Here is a 25,299-nt window from a genome sequence, read left to right on the forward strand (position 1 = left end):
CTAACCACTCACCCGCAGCCCCCTCCCGGAGCAGGGCACAGAACCCAGGCGCCCTGGCGCCCAGGCCCGTAACTACAGCACTCAAGCAATTCCCATCCCGGTGCCCCTGCACCCTTCTCACCTCTGCTCGTTGAGCCATTTCTTGGTTCTCAGCCTGCAGGGACACAAGGGACAAGGCCGGGCAGCCGTGAGCAGAGCCCCGCGGGCCCGTCCCTGCGTCTCAGCTGCCCAATTCGTTCCCAAGCAGGAACAGCTGGGGGGGGCAGGGCGAGTGATGCCCCCCCGGCCCTAGCAGCGCCCCAGCCCTGGGGAGGGGCCCAGTCAGCCCTCGGCCTCCCCCCGCCACGGCTCTGTGCTGCCAGCTCAGCCCCAGCAGAGAGCCGGGCCTCGGTGGGGGAACTGCAGTGCCTGGGGGCTGTTGCATCTTCTCCCAGGTGGGAGGCAGAGGCGGAGGCGGGAGCCAGCCCCCCTCCCCGGTGCTCACCCCTGGCGGATGATCTTGGGGTAGGTTTTCACCAGGTAGTCGGAGAGGTTCCTGCCCGTGAGGTTCTGGAGGGTGTCGCCCGTGCCCCTTTGCACCTGGCGAGAGGACAGACGGCGGCAGACAGACAGACAGGACTGGGATCAGCACCAGCCCGGGCAGGGGCCCCAGGGACGCGCTGAGCCAAGGGCCGGCCCCTGCCCTGACCCAGCCTGACACGAACCACCTCCCTCCACCCAGCCCCGAACGGCCCCAGCCCCATGCTGTCCCTGGCCCGGCAGCTTCCTGCCCCTGGGCTGAACCCCCCCCCCCCCCGACCGGGACCAGGTACCTGTGGGGGGGGAGGCCCCCCCGCGGCTTCGGGGCAGTCGGGCAGCATCTTCCGTGCCCCCCGGGAGCTGCACTCGCAGGCGGGGGAGGGGTTGTCTGGCGTCCAGTGCGGGCTCTGGAAGATCTCGGCCAGGGCCGGGGGCACTTCGGGGGTCCAGAAGCCCCGGGGGTGGGACGCCGGGGGGCAGGGCGCTCTGTGAACAGGGCCGGGTGGGGGGAGGCTGCTGGTTAGCGCCCCCTGCTGAGACGCTCCCCACCTGCCCCAGCCCCAGAGCTGCCTATTCCGGGGGGGGAGGGGGGGGGACCCAGGCCCCCTGGGGACACATCTGGGCTGGCTCAGGGCAGCAGGTGGGCAGAGGAATGTCCAGCCAGACAGGTGCGGGGGCGCCCCCTTGTGGCGAGCGTGGGGAACTGCAGCCACTTTGGGCTCCCCTCCAGGCTCCTGGCAGGTAGGCAGGTGGGACGCCTCACCTGGTCCCTTCCCCGTGGCAGTAACTGCCCCCCCCACGCGCTGCTGGAGGGCGGGCCCCGGCTGGGGGTGCTTACTCCTCCGGGGCATCCCTCATGCACTTGGTCCCGAAGCCCGGCTCAGCCAGCAGGGCTCCCAGGAGCCGCCCGGCGTCGGGGTCCCCCGGCGAGTCGTCACTGAAACACACGGTGCGGACGGGCCGCTGGCGTGAACGCTCCCGGCCGGCGCAGCCCTGGGGGGGCCAGCGCCAGCCCCCGCCCCCCCCCTCGGGCCGGGCCGCCGCACCTGAGAAAGGTGAACTGCTGCCCGTACATCCAGGGCTCCAGGGCCAGGGGCGGGTACGTCCCGAAGGGCGGCACGACCAGGCTGAAGAGGAGGGCGACGCACACGAAGGCGGCTGGCAGGACGATCTGCGAACAGGGCTGAGTCAGGACGGGGGGGGAGGGAGGAGAGGGGACCACTGCCGCCCTGGGGCCCGGCGCGGAGTCCGGACCCCCCGGGGCTGGGTAGGGCCCCAGGGACAAGCCCTGACCCACTGGTAGGAGGATATTCCCACAGGAGCGTTGTCCCCCCCGTTCCAGCCACACCCCTCGTGCCCCCTCCCGCTGCCCCACTTCCCTGCAGCCGCTGCTCTCAGCGGGCCTCCCCTCCCCCGCCAGACCCCCACCCCGACACCTGCCCCGCAGTGCCCAGGCTGGGGGGCCCCGCGGTACCTGCGCCAGGAAGCCCCGGGTGCTGCGCCGGGCGTAGAGCAGTCTCTTGGTGAAGAGGGCCCGGAGCTGCTGGCGGGTGAGGGCCCAGCCCAGCACCTGCCGGGAGCCCCTGCCGTCCAGGCCGTGCAGGAAATCGGTCTCCTGGGGCTCCTCGGCTGTGGGGAGAGACCCCGTCAGCCTGGCCAGCGCCCCCCCCCCGCAGTCCTGCCTGTGGCTCCGGCCCCTCTGCCTCCAGGGAGCCGTGTCGGGGCAGCCAGGTGACTCGGGGGCAGGGGTCTTGGGCAGGGAAGGGGGGGAGGGAACGTGCCATTCTGCTGGGGGGGGCAGTGCATGGTGGAGGGGGAGGGAACGTGCCATTCTGCCGTGGGGGGCAGTGCATGGCGGAGGGGGAGGGAACGTGCCATTCTGCTGGGGGGGGCAGTGCATGGTGGAGGGGGAGGGAACGTGCCATTCTGCCGTGGGGGGCAGTGCATGGCGGAGGGGGAGGGAACGTGCCATTCTGCTGGGGGGGGCAGTGCATGGCGGAGGGGGAGGGAACGTGCCATTCTGCTGGGGGGGCAGTGCATGGCGGAGGGGGAGGGAACGTGCCATTCTGCCGTGGGGGGCAGTGCATGGCGGAGGGGGAGGGAACGTGCCATTCTGCCGGGGGGGGGCAGTGCATGGCGGAGGGGGAGGGAACGTGCCATTCTGCCGTGGGGGGCAGTGCATGGCGGAGGGGGAGGGAACGTGCCATTCTGTTGGGGGGGGGCAGTGCATGGCGGAGGGGGAGGGAACGTGCCATTCTGCCGTGGGGGGCAGTGCATGGCGGAGGGGGAGGGAACGTGCCATTCTGCTGGGGGGGGGAGGGCGGACACGGGCTCTTTCCATACGTGTCCCTCTTTCTGGCACAGACAAGGCTTTGGGGGCCAGGGCCGGACCCCACCTAGGCTGCCACCCCTCTCACGGGGAGGACGGCCGCTCCGGATCCTTCCCTCCCTGCTGCTGGGGCCACCTACCTTTCCTGGATCCTCGGACTCAATGCAAAGAAAAAGAGAGGGCAGGTCTCACGCCTGTGCAGGGAAAGTCTGAGGGGAGGGGAGGGACTGGATTCCCTGGGGCGGGAGGGGGGGGGAAGGGGGAAGGCGCTGGATCCCCTGGGGCCAGGGGAGGGAATGGGAGGGGAGGGGCTGGATTCCCCGGGGCCAGGGGAGGGAATGGGAAGGGAGGGGCTGGATTCCCCGGGGCCAGGGGAGGGAATGGGAGGGGAGGGGAGGGATTCCCCAGGGCACAGCTGCTCTGGGACCCAGCGCCTGGGGGTGGCGATGCTCCTCCTGCGACTGGCAGGCCCCCCGGCCAGCGTCAGACAGAAACCAGCTGGTCGCTGGCGCCTGGGTCGGGCCTTTTGGTCTCGATCAGCCACATCCGCGACAATTTCACCCCCCCCCCCAATTCCATCCGGCACGGCCCTGGCAATACCCAGCCACTGGTGCCAGCAAGGGCAGAGAAGCACCTGGGGGCAGGTGGGAGGCTGGTCAGGATGGGCTTAGCCCCCCGCACAGTCCAGCCCCAGCCGGAGCCTGGCCGTGCCCCTTACCCGGCTCGGTGTTGGCTGCCTCCGGGTCCCCGTTCTCGCTCAGCATCCGGAGGGCGTCGGAGGAGGCTGGGGCTGCCGTTCCCACTCGCTGCAGGGCCCCCCCCAAACCTGCCAGACGAGGCCAGAGCATCAGCCACGGGCAGGTCAGACAAAGCACGTGGCATCCAGGCCCGTGCAGAGGTTTGGGGGGTGCCCGGGGCAAAATCTGCACTGAGGTTCCCCCCATCCTTCCAGACACTTACCCTTTACGCAGCCCCCCACTCGCCCCCAGCCATGGGGTGGGTCTAGCTCCCTGCTCCAGGCGCCGCCACCGGGCACAAGGGGAGCAACACAGCTCCCGCTTGTCCTGCGGCCTCTCCCTCGTAAGGGCCAATTTCAGGTTTGGGGGCCCAGGGCAAACTGCCCCTTTTGTCCCCCCTGCTGCCTCGAGCCCCAGGTGGCCTGTGTTGTCTCACCCGGCCAAGCCCCCCGCACCAGCCACCCGACTGAGTGCCCGGTGAGCCCGGTGGTGGGAGACCTGGCTGCACCCCCAGCCTTTGGGGGGAACGACTCAGTCCAGCTCCCGATGCGGAGCCTTGTTTTCTGTTGCAGGGGGATCCCCATCCCCAGGGCAGCAGAGAACAGCCGCCTCCAGTCCAGGAGGTGGTGCAGCTGGCCCAGACCTCTCACCCTTTAATGACATGCTTCTATCTCCTGAGCTAAAGGAGCGCTCCCTCAGGGAGCACTAGTAGTAGGGCTGTTATCCCCTCGGCTGTCCGGGCACTGGCATCCACCTTCAACTCGCCTGTTAACTTAGGACCCAAGAGGGGGCCAATCCGCTTACCTGCGGGGTCTGCACCCACTCTTGTGTCCTCAGCCACTCTCAGGAAGATCTGCAAAGGGAGAACCAGCGGAAAGGGGTTTTACGGAACACGACGGCTGTGGGCCCGCAGCAAGCCCCCGTCGCAGGGCAGGGAGCGGCCCAGAGCCCACGGGCCTGGCTGAGAGTCCCGCAGGCTCCGCTGCCACCAAAGCAGACACGGCTGCATTTCTCCAGCCCCTTCCCACGTCCCAGCTGGGAAAACCCATCCCGATCCAGCCCAGCTGGCTTTTCCCGCAGCCCTGCACTCGCTGTCTCTCCCGCGCCCCACCCGGTGAGCTGCGGGGGGGACCCGTTCTCTGACGCATGGAGCAGTGGGACATGCCACGAGCAGAGGGACCACGCCCAGGCTGCCCCGTGCGACACTGGGGTAGGGTGCCCGGTGCGGACGGGGCACGGCCGGTGGGCGGGGGCTGGCGTACCTCCTCCAAGGTGGTGTCCGAGATCCCGTAGCTGGAAAATCCCAGCTCGCCCAGGCGGGCATCCAGCTCCCGGAAGAGCTCCCCGAAGGCCCCGTCCTTGGCGCCGCCGTAGGGCAAGACGTACAGCACCTCCTGGCCGATGTCCTCCACCAGCCGGGCGCCGGGGACCAGCTTCTGGACCAGGGCCGACAGCTGCGGCACGTCTGCACAGACAGCGGGGCAGGGATGGCCGGGTGAAGGGGGCTCAGCTCCCATCGGGAGACACGGGACGTGGGGGAGGCTCTGTGGGGCTGGAGGATCTAGGGTGAGGGCTGAGCCGGGCAGAGGGTGGATCCCCGCCTAGGGAGACGGCTGGAGCTGGACGGGGCCGTGTGGTTCACAAGGAAGCGCAGGCCCCCCGGCGCATGGTGGGTCAGGGCAAGGGGGGAGCCAGGGACTGCAGGATGAGACAGGGCGTGGGAGGTGCCCCTCGAAAGCTGCCCTGGGGCGGAGAAGGGGGAGGGGAGAAGGCTGCCTGGAGGTTCAGGAGCCTGGAGAAAGATACCCGGGGCGGGGGAGTCACCGTGGAGACGGCGGCGCTGGGGAGCCCCTGAGGAAACCTCGCCTGCTCGGCCATCGGGGGTCCCCCCAGGCTGGGAACCGGGGAGAAGCTTGGACTGGCCGTGCCCCAGGGTGACCACAAGGGGGCGCTCTCTGCCCGTGCCAGCTGGGGCGCAGGGTAGCCATGGAGCTGGGGGGATCGAAACGCCTTCCCCACGGCCCCCCCCCCGGCGCTGCTCACCCCCGGCGCTGGCCTCGCTGCCCGGCTCGCTGCCCAGCCCGGTGTCGCAGCTGCGCTCCGAATCGCTGTCGTCCTGCAGGGACGGGGAGGGTCAGAGACGTGGGCCCCAGGCCCGCCCCCTAAGGGCCCCACGTGAGTCCTTCCGCCTCCCAACTCCAGGGACCCCCCCGCTGGACTCCCTAGGACCCCCCAGTACACACGCACGGCCCCACCTGCCTAGCTCTAGGGACTCCCCGGCCCCCGTGGGGGTGCCCCCCCCGGCAAGGGCAGGCAGGTGGGCCAGGGATCCCCTCCCCCAGCCTCACCTTTCTGCTGGCGCTGAGCCCCGGGGCCGCCCGCTTGACCAGGCTCAGGTAGTAGCCGGTGCCCAGCTGGGCCTTGAGGAAGAGGGGGGAGCCGCAGCAGCGCAGCCGGCCCTGGGCGAGGATGGCCACACGGTCGCCCAGCAGGTCGGCCTCGTCCATGTAGTGGGTGGAGAGGATCACGGTGCGGCCTGGGGGCAGAGAAGGGAGCTGTGGGGGCACGGGGGGCGGGGGGGCCTCCATAGCCCCCCCCCCCAGGGCTCGGGCAGCGCCTCCTGCAGGGCAGCGCCACCCGGGCCCCCAAGGCAGCTCGCTGACAGTACGGGGGGGTCGGAGCCAGAGACCCCCCCCCGGGCTGCAGGCCCCTCCGGACCCCCTGCGTAGCTACACCCTGCAAACTGCTTCATTGCGCCGCATGCTCCCTCCACCCTCGGCCCACGCTGGGGTAGGGCCCCAGGGCCAGATCTGCCAGAACTGTGGAGCCCCCCCAAGCCTGATGGACCCCCCCACCTCCTCCCCCTCTGCTCCAAACAGCCCTCTTCATCGCCTCCCTCCCGGCCACGTGGGGCCCAGAGCCCTGCCTCAGTTCCCCGGAAAGCCCAGAGCGCCTGACCCCACAGGCCCCACAGGAGGGGCTGGGGGAGAACGGTCCATTTTGGAGACCCCACCCCCGCTGTTCCCTTCCCCCGCCTCGCTCAGACCTCGGCGATACTTCAGCAGCAGGTCCCAGATGCCCCGGCGGGAGTAGGGGTCGACGCCAGCCGTGGGCTCATCCAGAATGACCACCTGGGAGCCTCCCACGAAGGCGATGGCCACGGAGAGCTTCCGCTGCATCCCGCCTGCCCGGGGAGCAACGGGGGGAGTGTTACAGGGATCTTGGGACAGCCCCAGGCCACGCAGCTCCCATGGCCACGCAGCCCTCCAGCCATGCAGTGCCACTGTCCGTGCAGCGCCACACAGCCTCCTGGCCACGCACCTCCCCCGGCCACGCAGCCTCCTGGCCACGCACCTCCCCCGGCCACGCAGCCCCCTGGCCACGCACCTCCCCCGGCCACGCAGCCCCCTGGCCACGCACCTCCCCCGGCCACGCAGCCCCCTGGCCACGCACCTCCCCCGGCCACGCAGCCCCCTGGCCACGCACCTCCCCCGGCCACGCAGCCCCCTGGCCACGCACCTCCCCCGGCCACGCAGCCCCCTGGCCACACACCTCCCCCGGCCACGCACCTCCCCCGGCCACGCAGCCTCCTGGCCACGCACCTCCCCCGGCCACGCAGCCCCCTGGCCACGCACCTCCCCCGGCCACGCAGCCCCCTGGCCACGCACCTCCCCCGGCCACGCACCTCCCCCGGCCACACAGCCCCATCACCCATGCAGTCCCCCCGGCCGCGGGCGAGGCTGGGACCGTGTCTGTGCAGCGCCGGGCACAGGGCCAGGCCTGGGCTGCCGAGGAGCCAGCGTGTCAGACGCAGCGAAGGGTGATGGGAGAGAGCAGGGCCGTGTCCGGAGCCCACAGACCCTCCGTGGGGCCCTGATGTTACTGGACGGGGCTTCTCATTCCCTTTGAAAGGCAGCTCTGCCCCTGGCGTGCCAGGATCGGGTCCTGACCCCACTGACCCCAGGCTCCCACGAGCCCAGCCCATGTCCCGCCCCCCCGCCAGCCTGGGGCACTCACCCGACAGGTTCTTGGTCTGCTCCCGCCGCTTGTGGGGCAGCCCCACGTCCTGGATGATTTGCTTCGCCTCCTCCTGCACCTGCGCCCCGGACAGCCCCTTCAGGCGCCCGTAGAACCAGATGTGCTCCTCCACCGTCAGGCTGCGGGGCAGGGAGGGGGGTGACACCCGGCAGGGCAAGAAGCACCCCCCCTGCAGTCCCATCCAGATGCCCCGCCCCCCCCTGCGCTAACCACTAGAGAACGCTCCTCACTGACTCCCAGCCCCTGTCCAGTGCCCTAACCATTAGGCCCCTCTCCCCGCCCAGCACCGGGAACAGGACTCAACAGGCAAGAGGCTGCCCGAGCTGAGGCTGCTGCGGAGGGACTGGTGGCGTCTCCAGTGCGCTCTGCTCTGGGGGGGAGCAGCATCCGGCCTTGGCCAGGCTCCAACCACTGGGGCCCTGGGAATTCTGCCCTCCCCCCCGCCCCGCCCCCGGCCTACATGTCGAAGAGGACGTTGTGCTGGGGGCACATGCCCATGCTCCGGCGGATGGCGTCCATCTCCCAGCGGATGTCCCGGCCCAGGACGTAGGCCGTGCCGGAGCTGGGGGGCAGCAGGCCGCTCAGGATGGACCTGGGGGTGGGAGAGCAGGACACCAGGAGTTCAGAGGGGGGCACCGCCCCAGGGGCACTCCGAGCGCCCGGCCCCAGCTGCCAGCACTGGGCGGACGCCTGCCAGGCTGGGGCGGGAGGCTGTTTCTTCACTCTGCTCCCCACGGCGGCCCCCGGCATCCCCTGTCCGGGCCCCAGCTCCCAGGCCTGGACCCCCCTCTCCCGGCGGGTGTCGGCCCTGGCGGCAGGGGGCTACTCCAGAGCTGGTGAGGGTCCAGCCCCCAGGGGCGCACGGGCCCCCCCGATGGTTTGAGACGTGCACCCAGCTCCCCCTGCGGCACCTCCCCTGGTTGTTCATCCACACGCCCGGCGCCGGCCCCCGACCAACGTGCCGGCGGCAGAGAGAGGGGCTCACGTCCGCTCCTACCGGGCCCGACTCTCCCTCCCTCCTGCCACGGCCGGTCGGAGGCTGGCCCACCAAGGCCAAACTGGGCCCGATCCCCTCTGTCACGTGCGTGTCCCCTAGCCGTGCCCTGGGCCCCCCCCCCGCTAGGTCCCGGCAGCACAGACCCCCGCCCATCCCACATGTGAGAACAGCCCTCCACAGGGCTGCACAAAGCCAGCTCACAATCACTCTCTCCATTGGGGAAACTGAGGCACACCACGACCACTTCCCCCAGCTCCAGGGGCCGCGCTGGGCCCAACGCCACGAGAAACGCGCCCCCGTGACAGGTGCCGGCGCCCTGCGCAGGCTGCCCCTGGGGCCTGCCCCCCCGGCTCACATGGTGGTGGTCTTGCCGGCCCCGTTGTGGCCCAGGAGGGCGGTGATCTGCCCCTCGTAGAAGCTGAGGCTCAGCCCGTCGACGGCCACTTTGCGGCTGCTGCCGTAGAGCTTCACCAGGCGGTGGAGGGAGACCCCCGGGCGCAGCTGCGGGGACGGCGCCTCCAGCAGCTCTGGAAGGCCAGGAGGCAGGTCAGCAGGGGCCCGGCCCAGCCACCCGCAGGGGCAGCAGGAACGCGGGGGAAGGGGGTTAGGGTTCCAGCCACCCCCCTGCCCCGCACAGCCCCTGGACTGGGGCTGAATTAACCAGCGAGCCCCAAAACGGGCCCAGCCAGGGGCCAAAGGGATCCATTGCCCCCCAGTGGCAGGGCTCCCCGTGTGTCCCCCCAGTTGGCCAGGCCACCAGCAGATTCTGCTCAGTGTTGGGGGGGACAATCGGCGCCTCGGGGCTGCCACTGCCCCCCTGCCTCACGTCTCCCCCTTCCGCCCCGTCAGCCCCGCGGCAGAACCCAGGGATCCAGACTCCGGCTCCCCCACTCGAACCAGCTGGCCCCTCCTCCCTTCCCAGAGCCCAGCCCCTAGCCCACGCTGCCTCTGCCGCGGATGGGCCTCTACCTTGCGCAGCGCTCGGGGAGCTGGCTGGAAGGAGGGGGCAGTCATCGGGGGGCGACTCCCCACACCAGTAGCTCCTCAGGAAGGGAAAGTTCCAGGGCTTGGGAATCCCGAACTGACCTGGGCACAGACAGGGGAGGGCACCGATCAGCGGGGTGGGGGCGGGGGCTCCGGCTTTCTCCTCTCTCCCCCGGGGGCCGAGGGTCCTTTCCACGTGGGGCTTTGCCCCGACTCCGGCCACGGCCACACGTCTGCCTACGACGGGCCGCTGCTTGGCTCGTCCCGGTCCCCCTGCCCCAGCAGGATGCCCCAAGAGGCCGGGGTCCCAGAGGTCTGAGAGCCCGGGGCTGGTGAAAGCAGCCGACGGATCGGTAGCACGAGGGGGCTCGGCTCGGGATCCCCCAGGGGTGACCAATGGCCACAGCCCACTCCTCGTGGCACTCCGCCCCCCACCCCGGGGCACGGAGCTCCCATAATCCTGCCACAGGGGAGCAGAGTCTGTCTGGCATCCAGGGGACCCCGTTTCAAGTCCTCCTGCCACCCAAGCAGGCGTGGGGCAGGCCCGTGGGTGTAACCCCCACCGCTGCCAGAGGGAGGCGCTCACACTTTTGTTTCCAATTTGGAGGGTGGGTAGAACTGGGCTGCCTGGGGTCTAGGAATTGCGCTCCAGGATCTCAGCTCTCGGCTAAGAAAACAACCGTAGGTCTCTAGCCCTGACAGGTACGAAAGAATCTGGGTTTGGCTGGCCCGGAGCCATCTGTCCGAGTCTGCAGGCAGTAAAGAGCTCAGAAAAAATACAAGTGGCCCTTCCTCATTTCCACTGGAGTGTTAACTCTGGAACCTAATGATGACACACAACAGCTAAGCTCTTTCCCTGGCGATCTGCCTCTGTGAGAATGGAGCCAGGGGGCCCTATTATGGAGGCCTACGCAGTTCACAGAGTGGCAGCTCATAGGGGGTGAAGCTTGTGTCGGGGGCACGGCCCGGGGGAGCATTCCTGGCCCCTCGGGCTGACCTGGGAAGACAGCCTCGATGTACCACGTGGCCAGGCCGTAGAGACACGCGTCCAGCAGCAGCAGCGTCAGAGAGGTGGCGAAGGTGTAAGCGTCGTCCGGCACGGGGCTGGAGTTCAGGTTCTGCCACTGGATCCCCGTGCCCTGCTCCTCGTACAGCGAGAAGGACTCGCAGCCAAACCCAAAGGCCACGGGGGACAGGAGGCTCTGGGGGGGAAAGGCAGGGGAAGCAAGAGCCAGCAACCCCCAGCCCCAGCCTCGGGTGCAGCTCCCCAGGGGACCCAGCTACCCACCTCCCGTGGCTGGGGGTTGCCCATTCAGTGGCCGGCCTGGGGGGTGCTAAGGACTGGGTTTCAGAATTGAGACCCCTGGGCACCCGCGCAGGGAGAGCCCATGGGAGCCAGGCCGAAAGGGGCACCTGGAGCAGGACCGAGACCGCCCAGGACGTGCGACCGCGTCCGCCCGAGCGACGGGGACCGTCAGGCGTTTGCCTGCTCCCGAGTGGAGCCGGGGGAGGACGACGGGCGCTCACGGCCCCAGCCCCCTCGCGCTCAGAGCTGGCCCAGCGCGGGAGCTTTCGGGAGTCGCCCGCGGAGCGGCGGAGGTGAGAGGGCGCCAGCGAGGGGGCGCGGCCCCTTAGCCGAGGCTCCAGGGCGGGGCGGGCGCCCTTACCACGCAGAGGCGCAGCGGGAAGGTGAGCTGGTCGCGCCAGGCCACGCACAGCACGTAGGGCAGGTAGCAGGAGAAGTAGATGATGCCGCCGCAGGCGGAGGCCAGGTTGGCCCGGGAGAAGAAGGTGCTGATGAGGAAGCACTGGGCGATGGTGGCCACCGCGAAGGCGGCCAAGAAGAGGAAGACCACGGCGGGGTCGCTGTAGGGCAGGATGTCCCCCAGCTGCGTGGAGGGGCACGGGTCAGAGCTGGGGCCGGCACTCCCAGCCCCCTCTTGCTGTGCCAGCCCCCACAGCTGTGCTGCTGCCCCTCAGTCCTCACCGACAGCCCCCCCACAGCTCCCCACACCTGGATCGGACGGTGCTCCTCACCCCCGACCTGCAGCTCCACCCCGCGCCCCCAGCCCGGGGCTCCCCCACGCCCAGATCGGACGCTGCTCCCCACTCCTGCCCCTCAGCCCCACCCCGCGCCCCCAGCCCGGGGCTCCCCCACGCCCAGATCGGACGCTGCTCCCCCCTCCTGCCCCTCAGCCCCACCCCGCGCCCCCAGCCCGGGGCTCCCCCACGCCCAGATCGGACGCTGCTCCCCCCTCCTGCCCCTCAGCCCCACCCCGCGGCTCCCCCACGCCCAGATCGGACGCTGCGCCCCACTCCTGCCCCTCAGCCCCACCCCGCGCCCCCACCCCGCGGCTCCCCCACGCCCAGATCGGACTCTGCTCCCCCTCCTGCCCCTCAGCCCCACCCCGCGGCTCCCCCACGCCCTGCCACGGGACCTTGAGGATGAGGACGAGGAAGGAGGAGCTGATGAGGAAGGGGATGAAGCTGCTAATGAACCAGCTGAGCCAGAGGATGCTGCTGCTGAGCCCCATGATCTTCATGGTCTCCTTGAGGCGGGCCTCCTTCTCGTGCACCACCCCTTTGATGATCATGGCCACCGAGTAGATCCAGGCCAGCGTCATGAAGAGCGGCAGCGAGCGGTTCAAGACCCGCAGGAAGCTGGGGGGGACGAGGGGAGCAGACGTGTTAACCCTTCAATGCCCATGACAGAGCGACGGGGCAACGCCCCATGAGCCAGACCGTGCGCAGGACGCCGCTGCAACCCAGGGTGACAGCAAAGGGCAGGGGAAGCTTCCGCACAAGGCTGCTTTGGAGCAGAGAGCAGCTTTGGCCAGCAGGGGGCGCTGCAGGGAATAGTGATAGGGCAGAGGGGTAGACACAGAGGAAAACAGACCAATTCCTATGCCAGCCAGCAGGGGGCGCTGCAGGGAATGGGATGGAGGAGCAGGCGGATACACAGGGATATGGACCGATTCCTGCCCCAGCCAGCAGGGGGCACTGCAGGGAATGGGGTGGAGGAGCAGGCGGATACACAGGGATATGGACCGATTCCTGCCCCAGCCAGCAGGGGGCGCTGCAGGGAATGGGATGGAGAAGCAGGCGGATACACAGGGATATGGACCGATTCCTGCCCCAGCCAGCAGGGGGCGCTGCAGGGAATGGGGTGGAGGAGCAGGCGGATACACAGGGATATGGACCGATTCCTGCCCCAGCCAGCAGGGGGCGCTGCAGGGAATGGGGTGGAGGAGCAGGCGGATACACAGGGATATGGACCGATTCCTGCCCCAGCCAGCAGGGGGCGCTGCAGGGAATGGGGTGGAGGAGCAGGCGGATACACAGGGATATGGACCAATTCCGACGCCAGCCAGCAGGGGGCGCTGCAGGGAATGGGATGGAGGAGCAGGCGGATACACAGGGATATGGACCAATTCCGACGCCAGCCAGCAGGGGGCGCTGCAGGGAATGGGATGGAGGAGCAGGCAGATATTCAGGGATATGGACCGATTCCTGCCCCAGCCAGCAGGGGGCGCTGCAGGGAATGGGGTGGAGGAGCAGGCGGATACACAGGGATATGGACCGATTCCTGCCCCAGCCAGCAGGGGGCGCTGCAGGGAATGGGGTGGAGGAGCAGGCGGATACACAGGGATATGGACCGATTCCTGCCCCAGCCAGCAGGGGGCGCTGCAGGGAATGGGGTGGAGGAGCAGGCGGATACACAGGGATATGGACCGATTCCTGCCCCAGCCAGCAGGGGGCGCTGCAGGGAATGGGGTGGAGGAGCAGGCGGATACACAGGGATATGGACCGATTCCTGCCCCAGCCAGCAGGGGGCGCTGCAGGGAATGGGGTGGAGGAACAGGCGGATACACAGGGATATGGACCGATTCCTGCCCCAGCCAGCAGGGGGCGCTGCAGTGTGCGAACAGAAGGGGCACCCGATTTCCTGTTGCTCCTGTCTGGCCGGGGGAGAAGGGGGGGCAGAGCGGGTCCTGGCCACTCACACGTCATCCACGTAGCAGGGGTAGGGCATCTGCTGCAGGTAGATGCCGGTGCGGCGGGCGGTGCCGCTCAGGACCCGCGTGACGGCCTGTTCCACCAGGTCCTGCACGTAGACGAAGCCGCCCCAGACGTAGCGTAGGTCACTGAAGGGGTCAGCAGCCGGGCCGGGGTCCCACAACCTGCGGGAGGGGAGAGCGTGAGCCGAGCCCCCCAGACAGCGGCCCCCCAAGAGGGGGGCCCAGAATTTCTGCTGCCTTCCCCCCGGCCCTGCACCTGTCCTTGATTTTGTTGGTGCGGGTGACGTCGTCGATGTCCATGCGGATCTTGTAGCGGACGTGGGGCGGCAGCTCCCCGGGGGTGGCGTTGTCGGGGGGCAGGAAAACGACGCCGGCCCAGAACTGGCGCCCCTCCAGCAGCTGCAGGGCCCGTGCCACCAGCTGCTCCTCCGAGGCCACAGCCTCCACCTTGTCCAGGGAGACGCACTGCGGGTGGGGCGGGAGAGAGAGGGGCCCTCAGTGCTGGGGGGCAGAGGCAGGTACCTGGGGATGGGGGTTACGGGAGGGGGGCAGAGGCAGGTAGCCGGGGGGCAGAGGTTATGCGATGGGAGGGGCAGATAGGTGTAGCTGAGGGACAAGGGTTACGGGAGGGGGGCAGAGGTGGGTAGCCGGGGGGCAGAGATGGGTAGCCGGGGGACAAGAGTTACAGGGTGGGGAGGGCAGAGGCGGGAGTGGGGGGCAGAGGCGAGTAACCGGGGGGGTGCGCGTTACAGGAGGGGGGGGCAGAGGCAGGTAGCTGGGGGGGCGCGCGTTACGGGGGGGGGCAGAGGCGGGTAGCCGGGGGGGCGGGCGTTACGGGGGGGGGGGCAGAGGCGGGTAGCCGGGGGGGCGGGCGTTACGGGGGGGGCAGAGGTGGGTAACCGGGGGGGCGCGCGTTACGGGAGGGGGGCGTTACGGGAGGGGGGCAGAGGCGGGTAGCCGGGGGGGCGGGCGTTACGGGGGGGGCAGAGGTGGGTAACCGGGGGGGGCGCGCGTTACGGGAGGGGGGCGTTACGGGAGGGGGGCAGAGGCGGGTAGCCGGGGGGGGGCGGGCGTTACAGGAGGGGGGCAGAGGCGGGTAGCCGGGGGGGGCGCGCGTTACGGGGGGGCAGAGGCAGGTAGCCGGGGGGGCGGGCGTTACGGGAGGGGGGCAGAGGCGGGTAGCCGGGGGGGCGGGCATTACGGGAGGGGGGCAGAGGCGGATAGCCGGGGGGGCGGGCGTTACGGGAGGGGGGCAGAGGCGGGTAGCCGGGGGTCGCGCGTTACGGGAGGGGGGCAGAGGCGGGTAGCCGGGGGGGGCGCGCGTTACGGGAGGGGGGCAGAGGCGGGTAGCCGGGGGGGCGGGCGTTCCGGGAGGGGGGCAGAGGCGGGTAGCCGGGGGGCGGGCGTTACAGGAGGGGGGGGCAGAGGCGGGTAGCTGGGGGTTAGCCGGGGGCCGCACCTCAATGAACTGCGACAGGGTGCCCACGACCTGGTCCACCTCCGCGTAGGCCTGGCGCCAGGTGTAGGCCTGGCCCCCCGGCGCCCCCGCGAGGAAGGCGCCCACGGCCGGCAGGTCCCACGAGCTGCCGTTCAGTCGCTGCTCCACCAGGCGGGAGGTGGCAGACGCCTGCAGCAGGCTCTGCCAGGGCACAGGGACAGGGCAGCTTTGGGGGGTGGCACCGCCCTCCGGTCACACACAGCCCCGCCGGGAGCCAGAGTGGGGCTGACCTCCCCCTCCCTCCCCCTTCCCTGCACCCCTTCCCCCGACCACCCCTCCCCCTTCCCTGCACCCCTTCCCCTGACCACCCCTCCCCCTTCCCTGCACCCCTTCCCCAGCCCCACCCTTCCTCCTTTCTGCCAGCCTCCCACCCTTCCCCCCCATACCCTATTCCCACCCACCCACACCCCTCCCTCTAGAGTCTCCCATTTTGCCCTCTCTTCCTGGACCCCCTCCACTGCCCCCCACTGCCCGGGGGGGGGGGTCAGACCTGAAGGACCTGGATCTCCAGGCTGCTGTTGAGGAAGGCGTAGAGCCGCGGCCCCAGCTCCTGCCAGGCGCCCTGCACTTCCCGCAGCACGGCCAGCTCCTGGAACGTCCGGTTCACCTGGCCCAGAGGAGACACAGCAGAGACAGGCCGCTGGCCCCACCCCCTCCCCGGCCCCCTCCCCGCCTGCCCCGGCAGAGCCCGCCGGCCGGGGGTCCCCAGGAACGGAGGGGCCCCCGGGCGCTCGGGGCTGACTCTGCCGGGTCGGGGTTCGTCCGCCCCTCACCTCAGCCATGACCCTCCGGGCGCCGGGGCTGGGCGGGGTGTAGAGGATTTTGCCGACGAAGAGGGGTTTGATCCCCCGCCACAGGATCCGCGACAGCGGGTCCGACTCCAGGCTCCGGATCAGCTCCCTGCAGTAGGGACCTGGGGGGGGGGCAGAGAGACAGGGTCACGCTGCCCCCCCCAAACGTACCTGCAGGGAGCCCCTCTAGAGATCTGTCCCTCCAGCCCCCCACAAACCCACATGCTGCCCCCTCACACTCCATCAACCTGCTGGTTGGGGACTGACCCTCCAGCCCCCCCCCCATCATCCCTCACCTGCTGGGGGGGCAGAATACACCTCTCAGTCAAGCCAGCTCTCTCCCCTCCCCCACACTCCTGCCCTGCCCCCATGCGGGGCTGCCCAAGCCCAGCCTACCCCCCACATAGGGGTCGGGGCTGGGGCGCTAGAGCCCCGTGCTCCCAGCTCGGCACCGCCTGGGTCCCAGTCCTGCCTTCGCCCCAAGCAGGGCCAGGTCCACCCACGTGGGATCCTGCTGCCCCCCAACACCCCCCGAGGGGCGCGGCGGCTCCGCACACTCACTGGTGCCGTTGTCCGGGGGGACGGCTCCCTGCTCCGAGCGGTTGCGCTTCAGGAAGGCCGGGAGGTCGCTGTCCTCGTACCAGTTGAGGGAGGGGATCCGGAGGCCGCCCCCCTCGGGGTGCCCGCAGGCCAGGCGGGACACGGCCTCGAAGGCGCCCTGCCCGGGGGAGGAGGCGTCCTGCCCCGCCAGGCCCTGCAGCTCCCGCCGGAGCTCCCCAAAGCTGGTCATGGCGCCGACCTGGGGCAGGAGTCACCATGGACACCAGGCCGGGGTGCCCCACCCCCGGGACACGCGGGGCCCCCAGAGCCGCCTGCCGGCAGGAGGGGAGCCCAGGCAAGCCCCTCCCGGATCCCCCACGGCTGGGCCCTTAGCCCCTGTGCCTGCTCCTTCCCACGGGGGGCGCTTAGGGAGGCGTTTCCCTTCCCACCCTAGCGGGTTCCCCAAGCAGCGGGATCAGCAGGTGACGGGCTCTGGCCCCTGCCCATGGACGGGGAGACCTGCCACGGTCACAAGCCCCCCACGTGGCGGAAGAGCCTGCCTCTGACACGCTGGCTGGGAAGTCGCCCCCCAAATCTCAGGCCCCATGGTCAGTGGGGTTGTGGGGCAGGGAGGTGGGTGCAGCCCAGGGTCAGCGGGGCCCCAAGGTGGGGAGGAGCCGGGAGAGGCACAGTCTCAGGGCCATGGAGCAGGGAGGAGACGGGAGAGGCGCAGCTCCAGAGCCGTGGGGCAGGGAGGAGCCGGGAGAGGCGCAGCCCCAGGGCCGTGGGGCGGGGAGGAGCCGGGAGAGGCGCAGCCCCAGGGCCGTGGGGCGGGGAGGAGCCGGGAGAGGCGCAGCCCCAGGGCCGTGGGGCGGGGAGGAGCCGGGAGAGGCGCAGCCCCAGGGCCGTGGGGCGGGGAGGAGCCGGGAGAGGCGCAGCCCCAGGGCCGTGGGGCGGGGAGGAGCCGGGAGAGGCGCAGCCCCTGGGCCGTGGGGCGGGGAGGAGCCGGGAGAGGCGCAGCCCCTGGGCCGTGGGGCGGGGAGGAGCCAGGAGAGGCGCAGCCCTGGGGCCGTGGGGCGGGGAGGTGCAGGCCGGGGCCAGTGGGGATTCTGTTACCTCCTTTGCCAGCGTCTCTGTGCCCTGCAGGAAGGCTGCCAGGGCCTCCACGGCGCTCGCCGCCTCGTCTGATTCCGAGCTCAGCCGCTCCTGCGGGACGGGACGGGAGGGTCAGCCCCAGAGGGGCTCCGGCAGCTGAGCCAGGCAGCTCCCTGCGGCTCTGGGGCCCTTCTCCGACACAATCCCCCAAGCCCAGCCTAGCCGGGGCAGCTCGGTCTGCGTGGCTGGGACTGCTCCGAATGGGGAGAACCAGGCAGCGGCCCGGGGACCGAGCCCCCCTCACGCACCCCAAGCCCCGACCCAGGCGAGAACTTCCGGCGCCGCCTGCTTCCCCAGCGCCCAACGTCCCCAGAGCCCAGCCACCGCCCAAGATCCCGCTGGCTCCCAGGGCCGACAGTGGGGTCCCCTCCCCAGGCTGGAACCACGTCGGTAGGTGCCCCAGTCCCCACCCTGCCCTACCGCCAGGACGCGGGAGAAATCCACTTGGGAGAGGAAGCTGCGCTCCATGGCCCGGAGGGTGGGCGCGGGCAGGGCACAGAGCCGGCGCTGGAGACCCTCCTCAGCGCTCGCCTCGGGCACCACCAGGAACTCGGCCAGCCGGGGGGCGTTGCAGACGATGTCCTTCAGCGACAGGCCGGTGGCGGCCAGAGAGAGCTGCGGGGGGACGAGAGAGCCCCGGTGGCCCGGTCAGACGCCCCAGCAGCGCAGCTTGGCCCGCGCCCATCCTAGCCTCCAGCCGGCTGCACACGCCCCGGCGGGCCCCTGCCACAGGCCGCCCCCTGGCTGCAGCCTCCAGCCCCCCCCCACAGCAGAGAGAGGCTGGTCTGGTGGCCCCCACTCCGGCCTGGGGGAGCTGGGCTCGCTCTCGGGCACGGCCACTGTGTGACTCAACTTGCCTGTTCCCCATCTGTAAAATGGGGACAACAATCCCTCCTTTCTCCACTCACACTGTGGCCAGTCAGCCCCCGCTGCCGCGATGCACACCCCAGAGGGGCTGCCACGCAGTAACTGGCCGCGGTGCCACGACGGATGGAGGGGAAGCCCCCAGGGACGTTCCAGGTCGGTGCCCGACAAATGCACTTTGCTCTGCTCAGAGCCAGGAACAGGCCTCCGTGACTGTGTCTCCCGTGTCAGTTACACCGGAGGGACCGCACACAGAGAAGGGTGGGTTTGGCATGGGGGGTAACCTGTACGCTCGATGGGGGGGGCCGCTTGCAGCGGGCGGGGGTAAAAAGCTGGTAACAGAGAGAACAAGCTGCCTCTCCCTGCATCCTCCTCTCAGCCCCCCATTCCTGGCCTCCGCAAAGCGCTGGCAGCCGGGGCCCTGTGTCCCCTGCAGCTGCCTGGCTCTCAAGACGGCGCGGGAGGGGCGGGGGGGTCGGCCCGGCAATAAACCCACCGGCGGGAGGGCAGGGCCCTGCCACAGACCCGGGATCCGTTCCACTCACCACGCGCAGGTCCAGCCGGGCTCCCAGCAGCTGCTCTGCCACGGCCGGGGGCAGGGAGGCGTTGGCCCGGAGGAAGTGGGAAAAGGTCTCCCCCTCTCTCAGGTAGCCCTGGACGGGCCTGGCTGGGGGCACATGGAGAGAAGGGGCTGAGGCCGAGCTCCGAGACTTGGGAAATTCACGGGCAAGGACCCTGGGAAAGGGACCTAGCCACACACCCACGAGGGGCAGCCCAGTGTGGACGCTGCTAACGCCCCCATGGCCAATTGCCCAAGCACATGGGCGGGGCCTGCGGGGCCTGATTCTGGAGGGGCCCGATCCCGAGTGCTGTGAGAAGAGCCAGTTGGTGTAAACCCAAAGGGGGGGGCTTATTCAGACTTTGGGGGGCTCTGGATGGGGGGCGGAGTCTCATAATCCAAGAGCCCACCCACTGAGCCACTTCAATTCTGCAGCACAGACCCCCGCCGGGCCTGGGTCAAAGCTGGCATGCCCGGGGGTCACACGAGGCTACCGGCTGGACCCCTCCTTGCCGGGCCGGCGGCCCTCACCCGTCCATGGCGCTCCGCTCTCCCGGAGCCGGCGCAAGGCAGGCAGGAGCTGGCCCCAGCGGCTCAGGGTCTGCTTGCTGGTGGCCTGGAGCAGCACCTTCCGGGCATCAGCGAACAGGCGGGAGATGCTGCGGGGACAGGGAGATGCGCAGCTGAGAGCTCGTCACCGCAGAACGCCTGCTCCCGGCGCCCCCCTCTGAGCAGCGACTGCTCCCTTCACGCCGCTGGGAAATGCTCTGGGCCCGGGGAGTGAACCTGTGCAGGCTGCAACCGCATGGGAGTGGGGCAGGGCGCTAGCTCCCCTGGCCCCACAGTGGGCGCCCTTTGGAGCCACTGGCCCTGCCCAAAAGACTACATGTCCCAGCATGCCTCCTCCCAGCCAAAGCCCACACTCCTCCAGGAGCACTGCATGCTGGGAGTTCTACCCACCTTGGGCGGCCCCTCCATGCCCTTCAAAGCAGCAGCTGCATTGCATGGTGGGAATTAGAGCGGTCCCAGGCCACACTTGCATGCCTTTGAAACAATACGGAGCATTGCATGCTGGGAGCTGTAGTTTCCACAGACTCCACCTGCGCTTGGATCAAGGTGGCGCCCTCCGTGGTGGCCACCTGGCCAGGCATTTGGGGACAGATCCCTGGGGCCAGCAACTAGTTACCAGCCGGGGGCGGCAGGGGAGGAGACGTCTCGGCTGAGCAAAGCCCCAACCCACCCATCCTGGGTGTGACTGGGGACCAGCTCCCATCTTGTGGTGAGCCGTGGCAGCGCCGCCTGTGACAACAGATCTTCCAGCAACACACAGAAGCAGCCGCCCATCCTCCCGCCGGCCCACGGTCAGAAGCCAGGGAGGGAGCAGGCCAGGCTGCGACTCACATGGACCGGTTGAAGTTGCCCACCACGCCGGGCGTCTCGCCGGCCGTGGGGTACCGGAAGCAGGGATTGTGCATGTTACAGATGATGCCCTGAATCCACGACAGGGTCCCGGCCGAGGGCAAGGCCTTGTTGGGGAAGTGGCCTGCAGGGAACCGACAAGGAGATGGAGGGCAGCAGAGGAAGGTCAGATCCAGCCTAGCGGGAGCGGAACCTCCGGCAGCCGGGCAGGGACCTGGCTGTCCCCTCTCCCCACTGCTCCGGGCTGACCTTGGCACTCACAAAAGCAAAAAGGCAGCAGCACTGGACCTGGCTAAGGCGGGAGCCGCGTCTGGCACCTCCAGGCTGCTCTGCAAACCCAGCTCGCCCCAGCCTGAGAAGCCTCTTTAGAGAGGCCCTGCCCACTGTGCCAAGCCCTGCCGGGGGGCAGAGCCCCTAGCTCCCAACGCGGAGCGCGTTTCGTTTGCGGGTGCCCCGAGAAGCCCCTCCCCTCGCGCCGGGGCGGCACTTACACTCATGCTGCTCGAAGGGGGGGTGCGACTGCCGCACCGAGATCAGGATGAAGAAGAGGAAGAGGGGCCACAGCAGCTCAATGGCGAGTTGCACCTGGCGAGAGACACAGACAAGCCCGGAGGGGTCGGGGGATTCACACGGAACCGCAGGGCAGGGATGGGAGCAGACGCGGGGGGGCCAGCCTGCTCCGCCGGGGGCCACGCAGATGTGGAGCGCCCAGTCTGAGCACACGGGGGATAGGCTCCAGTCTCTCCTCTCCAGGGCCTCGCCCAGATGGGTGGCTCTTTAGGAGGCCTGTGCTGGGACCAGCTTACCCAGGCACCAGTGCCCTCCCGCCAGACTCCTGGTCTCCTGCTCACGTGGGCAAGTTCAGGAGCTGCGGCGATCGCCCTTTCTCCTCCAGCTCCGGGGAAGCTCAGGAGACGGGGGGTGTAGGACGGGGGGCAGGGAGAGGAGGGAGGCTGATGGCAGGCGGAGAGGGATCCCCTTGGAAATGAAGGGGGCACCCAGCTGTTTTCTATCCAAGCTCACGCTGAGCAGCGGCTCATTCCCACCAATCTCCACCAAGGGCGGCCGCTGAGCGGAAGAGTTTCCCCCTTGCTCAGATCCCGCCCGGGGGCTGGAGGGCTCTGAGCTGCCAGCTCTCCCCAGCCAACTCACGGTCTGCCTGCGCCGATAGGTGAAGTTCTTCCACAGCAGCAGCCCCAGCTGGGTCCCAAAGCCCATGGTGCAGAAGGAAGCAGGGCCGCCACCATGCTAAGGCCTCCGGCTCTCTCGTCAATGCTGGGGGAAACCATGGGTGGAGGATCAGCTGCAGTGCGAGTCCCCTGATACCCAAGGGGCTTCTCAACCAGCAAGATTCACTGAGGCACTTGTAGCTCCCCCATCCCATCCTCTCCCTGTAGGAGGTGCTGTGGGGAACAGTATGATCTCTGGACAGCTACTCCAGTCCCAGCCATGCCCAGCGGGGGGCGCTGTAGGGCACAGGGCAGGAGTGCAGGCGGTGGAGGGAGCTCCTGGGTAACCCAGTCCCAGGCTCGCCCAGCAGGGGGCGCTGTAGGGCACAGGGCGGGAGTGCGGGCAGTGGAGGGAGCTCCTGGGTAACAGTATCCCAAGCTCGCCCAGCAGGGGGCGCTGTAGGGCACAGGGCGGGAGTGCGGGCGGTGGAGGGAGCTCCTGGGTAACCCAGTCCCAGGCTCGCCCAGCAGGGGGCGCTGTAGGGCACAGGGCGGGAGTGCGGGCGGTGGAGGGAGCTCCTGGGTAACCCAGTCCCAGGCTCGCCCAGCAGGGGGCGCTGTAGGGCACAGGGCGGGAGTGCGGGCAGTGGAGGGAGCTCCTGGGTAACAGTATCCCAAGCTCGCCCAGCGGGGGGCGCTAGCCCTGGGGATAAGTGCCCATATCAGTGCCAGCAGGGGGCGCTGCCGAGAAGGGTGCAGGGGCGCTGGCTGGGGGGGAATTGCTCAGAGGTCCCTGGGTCTAACCTGCCTGTCTCTCCCTGCCCCCCCACCCCACCCCCAGGGCACAGCCCCTGGGAGGGAGCTCTGGGAACAAAGGGGGCATCCTTTGCAGAGGGAGGCTCAGGGACGGCCAAGCCAGGTTTAAGTCACAAAGAGGCCTGGGAGCTAAGTGGTAACATGAGGCTCCCGCCTGGGAACAGGCCCAGCTCCCTCGCAGGGCTGCTCCCTCGGGGCCTTTCAGACGCCCGGCTGGGCACCAGTCCTGATCCCCCCAGTTCCTGACCCCTTCCCCCCACTGTCCCCTGGGGACCAGGGCAGCTGGGAGCTCGCCCGCCCAGCCAGGGGCAGGACGGCTCTGCCAGCTCAAGGCTGCAGGCTTTTATCAGGGACCCGGGTGGCCCAGCCAGGGGAGTCAGAGCCGGAATCAGAGCTTAGAGCCTCCCTATCTTGGCTGGGACATCACTGCCAGCCAACACAAGGCTCCACGCTTATGGGGGGCGGGAGTCAGGCCTCCCACACCCCCTTTCGCCCTCTGCCCCCAGCTGCTCCCCAGGCTCCCACCAGGGACTGCAGCCCCCGTCAGGCCCCATGCACAGGGCGCCGGAGTCCGGCCCAGCCCAGCGCACTCACAGCAGGAACTGCAGGGCCGGGGAAGGGAGAACAGGGGCCCCACGTGCCATGAGCAGCCGCTCAGCAGCTCTCTGGCCCGGCAGCTTCTTAAAGAGAGACCCTGGAGTCCGGCCGGCCCCAGGCAGGGGGCTCAGTGCTTGGATCCCAGCGAGCTCAGGAGGCCTCGGCCACAAGGCTGAGCCAGGCCAGGAACCCCCCTTCCCTGCTCACAAACAGCCCTGCAGTTTATCCAGGCCACGCAATGACCTCCAGCCGCCAGAGAGAGCGCACAGAGCGAGTCCTCCCCCGGCCCATGGCCAGTCCCATCTCACAGCCCCCTGCTAAACCAACTGCACAACCCCCAGCCGCTGGGTCGGGACCACGCTGCGTGTGGCTCTAGCCAGGCAGGGAGTTACTGTCCTAGGGACAGACCCTGCCCGGATGGCGGCTGGAAATCCCAGCGCTGGTGAGCGCCAATCTCGGGGAGCGTGGCACTAACCCAGGCTGCTTTCACCTATACCAGCCGTCCGGATAAAGGGGGGGACTAACCCAGGGGTCCCACTCCAGAGGGACCTTGGAGTCACGGTGGGAAAACAGCCCCTCCACGTGCGGCAGTCAGAAAAGCAAACCGAATGCTGGGAATCGTTAAACAAGGGATAGAGCCCAGGATGGAGCCCATCTAATTGCCTCTCTGTGAATCCAGGGCACATCCATATCTTGAATACTGAGTGCAAACGTGGTTGCCTCATCTCAAAAACGATCTCTTGGCATTGGAAAGAGCTTCACGAAAGGGCCTCAGCATCTCAACCCCGCCCCGGGGAACCAGAGCTGCCGGCGAAGCGGGCGGCCTGGCCCGTGCTCTGTCTCTCCTGAATGCTCCCCAGCCGGCTCTTTCAAAACCCTGGCCCAACCAGAAACCGTGGCAGCGGCTCCTGCCTCCCTGATGCACCAAGCTCCTACGCCCCCGGCCCGGGCTGGCACACTCAGTCCATTGAGAGTATTTCCTGGGCGATCGTTGCAGCCCACGCAGCTAAGTCAGCGGGAAAGCGTATTTGGTTCGCAACTCACCCGACTCTGCCCCCTCCCCCACCCGGCTTCAGGCACCGGGGGGGGGTGGGGGGGCAGACAAAATGCACTGATGACATTCCACCGACTGACTCCAAGAAACCCCGACAACCGCACATTTCACGGCACACTGTGCAACCGAACAGACACACCCTCCACGAGCTACAGCCGCCGGCCTCCAGAAAGTCTCTTTCATACCAGGCTGCAGGTCCGGCGCCAGGCACCTCGCCAAGTAGCACTTTGTGCACAGAGAGAATTTCACCCACCTTGAAAAGGCAGCTCCCCGCCCCCACCCCGCCAGCAGAAGCCAGCAACCCACAGCAACGGTTAAGCTCAGGGAGCCAAGTGCAGCATTCCAGTAACCTTGCCAGGGGGCTTGCTTGGAGCTTGGGAAGGGGGGCAGAAGAGATGAATTCGGAGCTGGATTTGGCCAGGACGTACGTACATGCATGCGCACCAGGGACAGACAGACAGACAGAGCCATACAAGAAAGCCAGCTCCTCTCTGAATAGTTAAAGGATTCCCACCCACGGGTTAAAACAACAGAAGGAGGGTCAGATGAGATGGTCCCCTGTGATTCTACGTACCCAGGAGCTGGATCATTTCACGCCAGGGCCAGCCTAGAGCAATGTAACCAAGGCTGCTGCAAACGCACCTACCTTCCCCCTCTCCTCCCCTCCTGGCAAAACGTCCACGGAAGAGCCACCAGGAGCTGGAGCTTGGGCCATTGCTACATTCCAGTGGCCACTGGCTTCACAGGCAAGTTTTCTCCCCCACCTCTCAGCTCTGAGCTGCTCCCCGTGGCTAGCTCAGAATCTGCTCCAGGACGGGGTCAAGCCGGCGCGCACCCAGCGCTCCCCCACGCTGAGCCACGGAGCGAGCAACCTGCAGCACCCTGCTGCTGGGGCTTAGCCGGCTGCTGCCCTTGCCCACGGGGATCAGCAGGCCTTGCAGCAAGGCAGGATTATGCGGTTGCCAGGAAATCCTTCTAATCACATCGCAGAGCCTGACAACTAAGGCCAGGCCTGGCTGAAGCATTTCCCTGCTCAGGGCCCCAGGCATTCCTATCAGGCTTAGCGCTCTCCCCTGCCCCACCCCCATTTTACAGATGGGGAAACTGAGGCCCAAAGAGGGAACTGATTTGGCCAAGGGGCACAGTGAAGCAACAGCAGAGCGGACAATGGAGGCTAGGAGACCAGACTCCCATTCCAGCTCCCTGTCTGCTGC

At 69.0% G+C, this 25,299-nt stretch overlaps 1 protein-coding gene across 6 annotated transcripts in view; it reads right to left on the reverse strand.

The window, feature by feature from the left end:
- ABCA7 (ATP binding cassette subfamily A member 7) overlaps positions 1–25,299 on the reverse strand; it is a 40,030-nt gene that overhangs the window by 12,024 nt on the left and 2,707 nt on the right. For 3 of the 6 annotated variants that reach the window (XR_012896677.1, XM_075902642.1, XM_075902647.1), the window contains exons 2-33: positions 21,602–21,724; positions 20,941–21,034; positions 20,432–20,573; positions 19,562–19,689; positions 19,017–19,138; positions 18,028–18,222; positions 17,569–17,658; positions 16,474–16,711; positions 15,895–16,034; positions 15,612–15,728; positions 15,083–15,262; positions 13,880–14,088; positions 13,609–13,785; positions 12,043–12,265; positions 11,272–11,493; positions 10,602–10,806; positions 9,590–9,706; positions 8,976–9,147; positions 8,084–8,215; positions 7,603–7,742; positions 6,632–6,769; positions 5,934–6,121; positions 5,629–5,701; positions 4,848–5,137; positions 4,390–4,438; positions 3,567–3,674; positions 1,994–2,148; positions 1,566–1,690; positions 1,358–1,456; positions 813–1,005; positions 485–579; positions 122–154 (exon numbers count right to left, since the gene is read on the reverse strand). Coding sequence is in view for 5 of the 6 variants with exons in the window: in XM_075902642.1 (XP_075758757.1) it covers positions 122–154; positions 485–579; positions 813–1,005; positions 1,358–1,456; positions 1,566–1,690; positions 1,994–2,148; positions 3,567–3,674; positions 4,390–4,438; positions 4,848–5,137; positions 5,629–5,701; positions 5,934–6,121; positions 6,632–6,769; positions 7,603–7,742; positions 8,084–8,215; positions 8,976–9,147; positions 9,590–9,706; positions 10,602–10,806; positions 11,272–11,493; positions 12,043–12,265; positions 13,609–13,785; positions 13,880–14,088; positions 15,083–15,262; positions 15,612–15,728; positions 15,895–16,034; positions 16,474–16,711; positions 17,569–17,658; positions 18,028–18,222; positions 19,017–19,138; positions 19,562–19,689; positions 20,432–20,573; positions 20,941–21,034; positions 21,602–21,667 (4,655 nt within the window). In the remaining variant the exon portion in view is untranslated. Of the gene's footprint in view, positions 1–121; positions 155–484; positions 580–812; positions 1,006–1,357; positions 1,457–1,565; positions 1,691–1,993; positions 2,149–3,566; positions 3,675–4,389; positions 4,439–4,847; positions 5,138–5,628; positions 5,702–5,933; positions 6,122–6,631; positions 6,770–7,602; positions 7,743–8,083; positions 8,216–8,975; positions 9,148–9,589; positions 9,707–10,601; positions 10,807–11,271; positions 11,494–12,042; positions 12,266–13,608; positions 13,786–13,879; positions 14,089–15,082; positions 15,263–15,611; positions 15,729–15,894; positions 16,035–16,473; positions 16,712–17,568; positions 17,659–18,027; positions 18,223–19,016; positions 19,139–19,561; positions 19,690–20,431; positions 20,574–20,940; positions 21,035–21,601; positions 21,725–24,731; positions 24,964–25,299 lie in introns of those variants that run through there. The other 3 variants (XM_075902644.1, XM_075902645.1, XM_075902646.1) reach the window with 3 other exon arrangements.

Source organism: Pelodiscus sinensis, chromosome 19 (genome assembly GCF_049634645.1).
Source record: "Pelodiscus sinensis isolate JC-2024 chromosome 19, ASM4963464v1, whole genome shotgun sequence".
Taxonomy (NCBI): Eukaryota; Metazoa; Chordata; order Testudines; family Trionychidae; genus Pelodiscus; species Pelodiscus sinensis.